We start from the raw sequence: 12,538 nt of genomic DNA, 5'->3' as shown, positions 1-12,538 counted from the left end.
AGTTCAGTATTGATTATATTAAGTTCATGAACTTAAATTGAGTTCTACCTCTGTTATGGTAGCTATAATTCATTATTTGTGAGTGAATTTATTAGGGAATATGAGAAGAAACCAGGAATACCTGATGATGTCAATGTTTGTTGCGGTATTGTATTACCTTTATAGTTAATTTAGATGATGTATATTGATTGGTACGTAATAACCATCATTCATCACTAACCCCTACTGCCCCTAGTACAAGTTGAAAAGTTAAAAATCTGTTATTTATTTATTTATGAATGAAGTTATTATGAATGGAAAGATTGCAAGGCAATATTAGTTGTAATATTAAGTTACCATATCATTGATTATAGCAAGTCAACATCCTCTGTCTGTAATTGTTGTCATTTCGCCCCTTTTTAGCTGTCTCTTGGATCTAACTCTTCATTATTTTACTGTAGGCTATGCATTAACTCAAACTTTCCTTTGGGTGATGTATTGAATTCATTTGGGTCAAATATTGATTAGAAAGAAGAAAGAAGAAAGAAAATGTGTTAAAGAAAACACTACAGAAACCAAAATTATTATAATAATACAGTTTAAATAAACATCAATTTTCAGAATAAATTACTGATATTTTTTACAAAATAAATATATAAATGTAGACCAATTTAGCTTTAAAATAAAAATGCTATCAAATGTGGAATGAGGAGGACCTAGTCTTGGTTAAATTGGTTTCAGATATTTTTAATTATACATTTTAAAAAACAGACAATATTATTTATAAGTTATTGTAACCAATGCCATTGGTGTAACATCACACTCATGTATTTTATCTAATAAATAATTTTGTTACAAGTTTTCTTAATCTTCCAATATTGATATTACAAATGTTTTGATGATTTCCATTATGGTATCCATTCCATTAACACACTCTCATTTTATTTTTTTTATATACTTTATTCACGAGACTGAATACAGCACAAATCAACATTGATTGTTTTTACACAAGTTTGTAATAAAATTAATAAAACACCACATAAATACGAACAAAATTTGAAAAGGAATCATCTATTCCATCTAATTCAATCTTGTTTTGTTTTCAAAATATATTGGCAATAAGTTAAAGGATTATGATTGTTACATCTAATAAAATCTTGTTTTGTTTTCCAGGTGTATTCAGACTGGGCTAACTTTTACTTGGAGCGAGCAGGTCACCGTAGCTTGATCAATGACCTCCAGGTTGACGTGTGTAATGGCGTACTCCTGGCACGTGTCATTGAATCTGTTAGTAAGTATACAAATCATTAAATGATCTTGTTACCAGCTTGTTGCCCATTATTCATTCTTTATTGAGCTTGTATTGTTCCTGATTCATGGCTGTATGTAGGCTAGCGGTATGTTTAGACCCAAAGTTTAATAGTGTTTGAGTGGGTTGGAAACCCACGCAGTGCAGATCTTGTGTCTCAATTTGGTAACTTAACATCTCAGAATTTCTTGCATCTTTTTTAAATGAAATAAAAGATGAAATTAAATCATCTGCGGAAAAAAAATGAAAATAATTTATATGCAGAAAAAGGAAAAATCAAATTATCCACAATGTTGAGATGTTGATCTATATAATTTACATCAAACTAAAAATTGTTTTACCAAAAAGAAAAAAATACTTTACTTAGGCCTATATCATGAATGCTTCTGCTCCAATGGATTTCAAAAACTTGAGGGAGTATCTTTTAAATTGGTTTTAATTGCTGTGTTAAGTAGATTTTAATTAACTATGATGTTATGTCCCCTATGACCATTACAAGGTGTCAAGGTAAATTACTGCAGTAATTAACATCATCAGCTGTGATGCACTTTCAAAATAATAATTACTATAGCAGCAGCAGCATAGTCCCAAAAGTTGTCTTTATTTTAGAGAAATAGCACTTTTTTGTTAATGCTTTAATTTTAGACAGAGGGAAATACATGTATATTTATTTTCCAAAATGTAAAACTCTAAATGCTGTTTGTGAATGTTTGATTGATTTATGACTGAAAGTAATCCATGTCCATAAAAGGAAACCCCAAAAGAATAAAAAAAAAAAAATATCCCCATCAGAACTGTTTCATAAAGAAACTATTTCATATTAGCTTTTCCACGTTCACCTTCATTTACCAGAAAAATGTTTCCCAACCTACAAGGTGTAAATCTTTCTGCTGTCAACAATAAACTAGGCCCAGATGTAAGCCAATAGGTAGAGATGCTGTATACGCCAGCTAACCAGCATTTTAGAATGTTTTAGCAACGATTTCAAGGTACATTTAAATTCATTTTACTTTGTACAGCAATAAGGTTATACATTGCTATTTTTGTTTTTAGTTGGTGACAAGCTAACTGTAAATTCACATCCGAAAAGTGCATCTCAAATGGTAAGTCTCATTTTCTTTGTTTTCAGTGATTTCTGTTGATTCTCGGTACTGTATTTATTTTTTTTTCAATATTTCACTCAGAGGCTCCTCACAAGGCAAGCTTAGTCACCACATGTAATATAAATGAGATGCTGTATTACCAAATATTACTATGATACCTCGGAAATCGGGTGGTGATTTTCACAGTTATTGTTACTTTTTTTGCACATAATTTAATTTATTATGAAAGTTAAAAATCTAATTTAGTGCGTGGTATCTATAAATAGATGGACATTTGTTATAATCTTTGACATGATCTGTGACTGAAGGTTATAAGGTTTGTAAGAAATTATTCCAAAATGAAACGTGGTTAGCAATAATTAGTCTTCCAAAATTGTGTTTTTTTGGTAGAGTTTTTCCCCCCGAGTGTCTTGACATCATCCGATAATCTTGGCTTTATTCACTTTATAGACAATAAATTTTTGAAACACAGTACTAAACGACTGGTATAGCATTTTTTGTTTATAAACTTATTTTAAATGCAATATTGAATTTTATAAAGTTATTCCAATTCCGGATAAAAACAAGTCCCAGTCCACTCAGGTGTAAATGATTACCTAGTTGAAAGACAAGGCAACATGGAAAACAACTGTAACATTACCACATAATGCTGAGGCTTATTAAAATGAGCTCCTAACAGGTCATTACCCTACGTTCAGAAATGAATACGGGACACGCCTTTTCTTTGACTTTTTATTTTTTGGGAGTGTTTTATTAGTATCCTAGTAGAACTTTTAAGTTTGTATGTACTGTAGTAAGAGTATGAGTATTTGCCATCATAGATAACATTATGCTGCCCTCTGTAAATTTATAAAAAGTAAGTGCAGTATAATACGCGTAAATGATTATTTTGTTGTACTGCCCTCTATAGTTCAAATCATTAGGTTCAGAAATAATTTTGTAGAATGTTTTGTAGTTTTTCCTTCTTTATTGAAATGTATTTTTCAATAATTATAGTTAAATTTACTATAATAAAATAAAAGAAGAAAAAAAATACTTATGATTTATGAATAATTGAAGATGCTATACTAGGAACTAAGTTAGTTTTTATTTCAATTTAACATTAAAATTTTATTTATTTCAATAAATGTAATATTTATGTAAATTGATATTTCCTAACGTAATGACTAACTTAAATTTGGCTGAGGAACCAGTAGTTAATCTGTTTTATAGAAAAGGTTTGCCTTGGTCTTAATAAACTAAGTATCCTGCCCTGTTTGGGATCAAACCAATATGTCATCCTCAATGTTAAGGATATGTGGGAAAGAAACATGTTAGGTTTCCATCTTTTTTGATAGGTCTAAAGGACTGTTAAGTTTATTGTGTTTCAAGATTTATAAAAAGATTTTCAATGAATCACAAACTTAGTAGTGAAGGTACAATGTACTTATTATATGTTTATAGCACACACATAGCACACTTAAGTTCATAGACTTATTCCTACGGGACCAGAAGCAACAAATTGCTTTGAGAAAAGGGAAGGCCTTGACATTGGATTTGTTTAATTTAAAAAAAAGAAGTTTAATTACACATTCATCATGGAATCCTAAGGGATAACTTTTGGCTGATATATAACTTTGCATAGGATATTTTAATCAACAAGATTTTAATTTAGCCTTTGTAAAAATATGTACTAATAAAGTCTTTCTAAAAAATAACTTTAGAACATATAGGATTAAAGTTGAAAAATATAAATCATAATCAATGTAGAGCTACTACTGTTTATTAAACAATAGAATTACTGCAGTTTTTTGTAAGAGGTGATTTCAGGTGTGCGGATGAGGGATGTTGTGAGTATTGTACTAACAGACATGTTTGCCACCCATACTCGAGGGTGATTCTGTAAACATCGTTGTTCATGATAGTTAAGCCTATATATTGTATTGCTCACAATTAGTTGATTAAAACCTTACAGTTACACAGGTAAACAAGACTACTCGACTCTTATTATACTACTTTCATTACTGTAGTATTAAGTACATCTACTAATGTTAAATTGGTATAATGGCATGAATTATTTTTGCTGCAGAGCATATTTACAGATAGAGGGCAGTATATCGAAATTTATACTTATCATTTTATAATGTTAGATAATTAGATCATTAATTCTTGACGTCTTGTCTGACATAATGTTTCTGTCATTTTTTGTATAGGTCAGATATGGTTTGTTATTGTGTTAACTATGCTTTTTTCCATTTAAATCTTTTTTATTTGGTTCATTCAATTATTTTTTGGTCATTTGATCCATTTACTTTCGTTTTGTTTGAATATTAATTTATTATATATTGCTACAAGATATGATATAAAATAAATTATATGCAATTAATTTTGGATTGATAATAATGTGAATTTCTTCCTACCATGTAAACACAACTAGAATATCAAAAAAGCTATTAATTCTTTGAAATTATATAATATATATTATAGTTTTTAAGTGTTCAGACAAAATGATATTAAAGCAATTTGTATTATGTCTGATGTAGACAATACATTTCATTCATGAAATTATAAAAAAAAAATCATTTGTATGTAATATGAAAGTAAATTTAACCTGGCCTCTGTTGGCAAGAAGCCAGATCGATGCTCAAAGAGATAGCTAGCTAGATGAGTTGCTGTCTACTGATGATGTCATCAGTGATATTATTAACTCAGAAACTATGTCCATTCATCAACTCCTCTGCCGCAGATGGTTTAAAGTAATTCATTTGTAGAGAGGTGGTGTTCATATTTAGGCCAACACTGTACATCTGTTCAATAGGCCTTAATAATTCAACATCCCTGCCACATTTCTAAGGTCAGTCTAATATATTATTGTTCTGTATAAGTTTTCCTTCTTGAATGTTCATTGAAGGGAAGAGTAAATATTAAGTAAATAATACTGGTAATGTTGTTTCATACATTTTCTTACTTACGTTTTTGAAGTTATATTTGGTAGATTTAACCATAAAAGGATATTGATGTTAAATTAAACATTATGTTTCTGATGTAAGATCAAGACAAGCAGTAGGTTTCTATATGCTCCCTTTATTTTCAAAACAACTTATCCAGAGCCAATGAGGAGTTTAATTTACTTGAATTTTTTTGATTTGAACCTTTTCCCCAAATTTCGCAAGTATACATGAAGATTAAGTTCGTACTCGTAATAAATTTTCTATTATTTGTGGTAAATATTATATTACCATAAGATGTAAGTTGACACCATAAGATAATCCAATTATATAATAGAAATATGACTGCATTTCTGGAAGGTTAGCATGATGTAATAATCCAATAACTGCTTGATGTTTATTATTTTGATATTCCTTATGATATGTATGATGAAGAAAGTTTCTTGACATTGTGCCAATAAGTTTTAGTTTATTCTTTATTTCTAAAAACATTGGAGGATGAATATGATTGTCTACTATACATTATTTAGGACGTGTGGCACAGTGTGTTAGATGCTGGACTATAGATTGTTGGTTCGAATCCAATGACAATAATGGTTGTATCCCTTTTGTCGTACAAAAAAATTCTCCTATAAAAACTATAGCTATGGGCTTGCATCAAATATCACCAGCATGCTAGATACTTCATTCAACAAGTAAGCTATAGGTTTCAGTAAACTCATCCTAAATCCCAGATATGTTCCACCTGCCTTCGCAACAGACTGACATAGTTTCACGTTTTTCACATTATCTCAATTTCTCCTTAAGGTACACCTGTTTAAGATGTTGTATTTGGTAATGTTCATGTAAGTTGTTTGTTTTTATAAAGTGAAAGTGATTTTTTTTCCTCTCACGCGCTCACCAAACCAAGCAACTTCAAGCTGTTTGGTTCATCTATTCTTAATGAATAATGAAAACATCCCCGTTTTTAGAATTAATTGCTGTCTAAAAATTGATTTGAAGAAAAAGAAACCTTAAAAAAACATGAACCTGTTGTAATTTGTTTAACGTTGCAACCCCATACCAAGTTGTAATTAGCTGGTAGTATACCTAGAGGGCTTAGGCAGCATGGCACGATTCTCTTTACAAGGATGATTGCCGCATATTCAGGTAAGGTTACCTGAACCGCAAATAGATCAACGATCCCTGTCTGCGATCGGCTCGGGTTACGTCCTTCGATCATGACCTATCCGAGCTCTTGTGGCATCGACGGAAAGGTACACTTTACGATGTACCATCAGGGGTCACAGCAGGAGGACAGATTTAACATGACGTCTTCCGAGGGATGCTGCGTTCGAAGCCGACACTCGTTATGTTTACTAGCATCATATTAACGGTTGTGAGACACTTGCTGGTTGTTTCCATGACGAATCACCACTGAGTATTTGAAAGTTGATTCCGTTAGTGACGGTCTGTCGTGGTCAGCGTTTGGTTAGGTATTATTACTGGTCAGTTTCTCTGTAAACTATATTACAGGCTGGTTAATCAATAACATTGCTTACAGCATGTTTGTTTAATGTGTGCTGACTACTACCTGAAAACAGATACATAGCAACTTGTACTATTATACTGCTCTTAGGTTCTGACATTCTACACTTGTTATTGGATAGTTTATTGCATCTATTACCAAAGAGATAATATTTTGCATGTTTGTGGAGTTTGCTAAGAACATACAGTCGAGGTAGGATTATATTTTGAGCTTCATAAACATACATTATGTTTTTATAAATTACAAATGTTTATTTGTAGCTTATTTGATGTGTACATGTGAGTAATTTTGTTGATTTTATTTTGATTAGCCTAAGACGATAAATACTAAACGTTTTAGGCTGTAAGTTGAGTTTTTTATGTATCATTTTCACATACATAAAGTGCTTAAAAGGATACTAGTAGGCCTAGATACACATTTTGGGTTTCAATTACATAATGATGGCATTCTAATGCATTTTGTTAGACTACAATTGACAAAATGCAGTACAGTAAATTATTAAATTTATAAAAATTAATATATTTTATTTAAAAAAAATGTTCATAAAAGTAGCAGCAAAAAAACAATTTTAAAGTAATTTTTACATGAATAAACATAACAATAAAGTGAAGACGTGTAAGTTTCACAACATGTGTACAGGTCATTTAAGGTTTATACGAGTGGCCAATAGCGCGTCTGATCAGCCCCCGAGGGCAAGAAGGTGTTCGACCAGCAGGGCATGGACAAACACCACTGGAAGTTATTTAATTCTCGCAATATCTCTCCAAATTTTTCATTTGTAATCAACTATCTAAATTCAATTTATTTGATATGTTGTCTTCAAATGGGGTTTGTTTCAGGATACATACTGTAGTACTGTATTAGTAGGCCTACAGTAATACAATTCAGTAGTAAATTGGTGTACATTAGCAGTAGTAAGAGATTTTACCCACTGATGTTTCTATGTTATATCTGCAATAATTACCGTAAACAACCAAGTATAGTTTCAAGGGGCCTGCTTACCAAAATTTGGCAAAAATTAGTGGGTGGAATTGTATTTGGATTAAACTAAAACTACTATGTGTATGAATTTGGCCTAAATTAGGAGATGGGATTATATGGGTCATATACAGTATAATAATACCGGTAGAATTAATTTTGAACATAGGTTTCATAAGTTATGTACATGTAAGTTAATTAATACTGGGATTCTGATATTATAGTATAAAATTATAAAGAATAAAGTGATTACCCACAAACAGAACTGCTCTAAATCCATCAACTGGAAACGATTTAGATTAAGATTTCATCTTTATAATAGTTCTACTCATCTTTTCAATACACCTGTGATTTACCTTATGTGAGCCTCATTTACACAATACAGTTGAATCGATCGCTTTAATTTTCATTTAAATTAATTAAATACGAGCAACATCCTCATCTGTAAGGTGTAATACTACCATAGCAGCCTGTATCTATTGCAATGCTTTGTACAACTGCAGGCATTCTTTATATTAGTCCATACTTTAAGATCTAGTTTATTGTCGTGCTGAGTTGACTATTTGACATAGATGATAATTTTGGAATAAGACCTACGCAACGTATGATCAGCATATAAAAAATAGTAATTCTGATATCTCAGTTTATACTTTGAGCTTTTTGTGTTGTATTATTTGTATTTTTTTAGAACTGCTCTATTTCTTATGCTGCCTCCTTCAGATGAAATGTAAAGGAACAGTGGGGTCAGTCTAATTACCGAAAACAACCGAAAACAACCGAAAACAACCGAAAACAACCGAAAATAACCGAAAACAACCGAAAACAACCGGAAACAACCCTAAACAACCGAAAACAAACCGAAAACAAACTAAAACAAATCTAATTACCGAAAACAAATTTTTTGTTATGTCGCCCTCTATATTAATGATATATTGAAGTAGATAGCACTGCGTTATTACACGTGAGCCTTGGTTTGGTTGTCAGGATCTGACGAGTATTCGGCACCAAAATCAGGGGCGGATCCAGGATTTTGAAATAGGGAGATGTGGGGGGGGGGGGGGGGGAGCAAAGGTAAAGTTTTCCCCTATGACATGTTCATTTCAAACTGAGAAGCAAAAAGCAAAGCTAAATACGTCAGAGGTGTTTTTTTGTTTTATAGTAGGCCTATACCCCCAAGTACCCAACAAATAATCCACTGAAAATTAATTAAATAGTCTATTATTTATTAAACTTTGTTATTCGGTGGCCATATAACAGCTAGAAGGCCTACTAAGAAATTTGTAATGCCTGAGATGATCATTGTGGGTGGGTGGGTAAGTTTAGTTCTGATAAAATGATAAGAAGTATTGGAACCATGGTGGGGCCTGTGACGAAGCTAATTTACTCCCATGACACCCCTAGCTAGATGGCCGGAAATGGGTACTCTCGCGCGTAAAATTCATGAAAAATGGAACCTCATAACTCATATCATTTGACGTTATTTTAATGTTGATTCTTGAATTTATTTGTTCACTAAACGAATAACTGTAATTTATTTGAATGCAAATAGAGAGAAAATGATGCCTATGTGCTCACGCATGAATTTGTTCAAAGTACTTGTTTCATTAAAAAATCAATTTGAAAGAAAGAGTATAGCTAGCCTTCTGGTGTAATGCCCAATTCACCACTAGACTAGACAAGTATTGTAATACAAATTAAAATCAAGGTTAAAATAAAAAAGAAAAATATATAAACATTTATTAAATAAGTTAAATTCTTAATTCCAGCAGTGTGCGTTTTAGAGAGGATTCATTTTAAGTCTTTTGCAGCGACAGCTTAATTTTGATTAAGTTGTTTAACAATTAAACGTAATGTTGTTTCCCCTGATTAATGAGTTAATGAATGTTTTTCTCCGTTGAAATATATATATATATATAATAGTCTGACAAAAATGATGACAGGAAGTGAAAACACAAACATGTTTCATTAACTTGTAAATCTTTATTAACCTTAGGCCTAATCATATTGAGAGAACATGAGAACACAACTCAAGTCTGTAACATCTTTTTAGTACTAAATTTCATTTTGTTTCGAGGTACAAACTCGATTCAAGATATCAGATGTATTATCAACATCTAGCCATGTTTGTTTAACTACAACAAACTAAATTTAAATAACATAGTGTAGTAAATAAATAACATTTTTCATGTTTTAAATAATACATGAGAACACAACTGAAAATCTGTAACATAATTCCTTTTTTATTTTTTTATTTTTTATTTTATTAAAATAAAAACCAACAGCGATAATTACCGCCACTAACAGGTTTGATACAAACAAAGCCAGGACTGTTTAAAGCACCTTGATTGGTCCTAACATTGGTCAAGGGCTTATCTCGTCTCTTGACCAGAGGAAAGGCATTAAATATAATGTTTTTGAGGTATACAAACTTGATTCAAGATATCAAATGTATTATCAACATCTACCTAAATTTAATTTGTAAAAAAAAACACACAAAACATACTGAAATCTAATGTTTTTTTAGGTATAGGTTGAAACTCAATAAAATATCAATTTGTGAATTTTTTTTTGAAAAAGAACAAACTTAATACACATGTTTGTTGAAGGCAAAGTGATTTATATTCTATGTGGAGAAAAAATACAAATTATCGAACAAAAGTTTAAAAGAAAAAAGAAATTTTATAACTTAATGCTAATTGCAAAACTGAATATTTACAACTGCTAAGTTGTCAATCTAAATCGGATACGATTGCATTGCTTTTAAAAATTGTTAGACAGAGAACGTATGTTTTTAGGAAGTAGTGTTATACAAACCATGGAGGACCTCCATGTACAAACCAATATAAACATATTTAAAATTGCAATAATAATCTGTAAATGCTATCTAGTAAATGCGTTATTAAATAATAAAAATTTAACACTGTGACAAATACTGGAGTAAATACATAAGTATATTTAAAATGCGACTTAACTTTAACAATAATTAATATAAAAAGATAGATTTAATAAGTGCAAACAGAATTAATAACACGAGAAACTAAGGTAGGCCTACCTTTAATAATAAACGTTTCATTGTTAAAGTAATAGTAAAACGTACGAGATGTGGAATTATTAAATGTGCGACATAAAACACAACTGAGAACATTTAATCAAATTACTAGCTTTTGACACATTGATGGCGTGGATAATGGGGTTCTTCGACAAAATTTAGGGAAACCGATTGAATAAGCTTAATGCACTTTTTATTTTTTTTTTTGGTGTAAAATGGTTCAATAGATATCTCGGAACCTCTTCAATATGAAAACTACAATACAATTACATCACGACGTGTTAAATAGAGTAAAAATTAGTTTGTGTAATTGTCGCCCTAATTAGAGGGGTTGGGTTGCATTTATTCAATTTATTCGAATAAATACGGTACTATTTTTTTCACATTCAAATCTTTGTATTATACAAGTATATACTGATTTAATATAAATGATATTAAGTTAAAAACATATACAAAACAATATTATTATAAAAAGAGTGTAATTATTGTAGATTATGAGTTTCAAATAAGTGTGAATATAAAATAGCCTAAGTAAAATCTTCACCATTAATTCTTTCAAGTCTTGATACAACTCTTATTTCTTACTGAATGATGTGGTTTTTGCAACTCTGGTTCTTTTTTTTTGTCCTGGTTTTTTAGCACATTGTGGTGTTGCAGGAATAATTAATTTCCCGTCTTTAGATGTTGTTGTTTTTGCAACTGTTTTGTTCAGTGATATTTTCAAAAATCGTAAAACATATTTGTTTTTTTCATCTTCAGATTTCCCTATCCAAACCGAATTTGGCACTGTATATTTCTTTAATCTAGGGATAACGTAAAAATTGCCTTGTCCGTGAATTGCACGCCGGGCGTCTGCATATTGTAATTTCGCAATTTTGTGTAGAATTTGTACTAAATCTGGAAGCCTTTGTGGTTTCCAGTTAATGGATAGTTTTAGAATGTGATTTATGCTTTCGCAGTTGTTGTTTGTCCAACGGTCCGGAATCACTCGGTCGGTAATATTGGGTCTGAAAACCTTTTCTTTTAAGGTTGGGCACAGTTTATCTCTAAAATAATTTCCAAATAGTGGAACTTGTTTTTGGAAATCTATTTCCAATTGTAGTGAACGTTTGTCAAATTGTGAAATGTTTGTACTCCCAAGTAATCCGGACGGCGAAAAGATTTTGTTTAGTATTATTTGTCGGTACTTATTATTTGCTCCTTGCTTTTCAAGCAAGTAACGAGATGCATTTTGCTTGATATGCCTTGTGCACAATATGTGTCGCGAATTGGGGAAAGAAAAGTTTAAAGCTTTCAAAATTGCCTTTTCTTCGTCGGAACCTATGACCATATTACAACTCATACCAACTTCGGAATTGTTTATGTCACTGTCAAGCTGACAACGCAAATGTGTAAAGAAATCAAGATACGTGCTGTACCGACCATCCCAGTGTAATAGCATCGGGCCGACAAAAATGGGATGATCATTTGCTTCTTTTTTAAGCAATAGAGTGTTTTTAAAAACAGTAACCGTTAAATAGCAAGCCCCCAAGTTAAAAGTCCTATCGATCCCTAGTATACTTTGAGAAATATTGCCACAACAAAACCTTCGTAAGTCATTAATTTGATTGTTTGTGTACAGAATTACACAAGGAGGCTGATTAGGTACAGCAAAGACTTTTTTTA

The 12,538-nt window shown here is 31.1% G+C and overlaps 1 protein-coding gene across 7 annotated transcripts in view; it reads left to right on the top strand.

The window, feature by feature from the left end:
- The window catches only part of LOC140040004 (neuron navigator 2-like), a 184,744-nt gene that overhangs the window by 55,733 nt on the left and 116,473 nt on the right, over nt 1-12,538 (top strand). For all 7 annotated transcript variants that reach the window (XM_072085616.1, XM_072085621.1, XM_072085618.1 and 4 more), the window contains 2 exons: nt 1,153-1,270; nt 2,342-2,391. In XM_072085616.1, the coding sequence (XP_071941717.1) occupies nt 1,153-1,270; nt 2,342-2,391 (168 nt within the window). The remainder of the gene's footprint in view (nt 1-1,152; nt 1,271-2,341; nt 2,392-12,538) is intronic.

Source organism: Antedon mediterranea, chromosome 2 (genome assembly GCF_964355755.1).
Source record: "Antedon mediterranea chromosome 2, ecAntMedi1.1, whole genome shotgun sequence".
Lineage (NCBI taxonomy): Eukaryota > Metazoa > Echinodermata > Crinoidea > Comatulida > Antedonidae > Antedon > Antedon mediterranea.
This window is presented reverse-complemented; position numbering and strand designations above follow the sequence as displayed.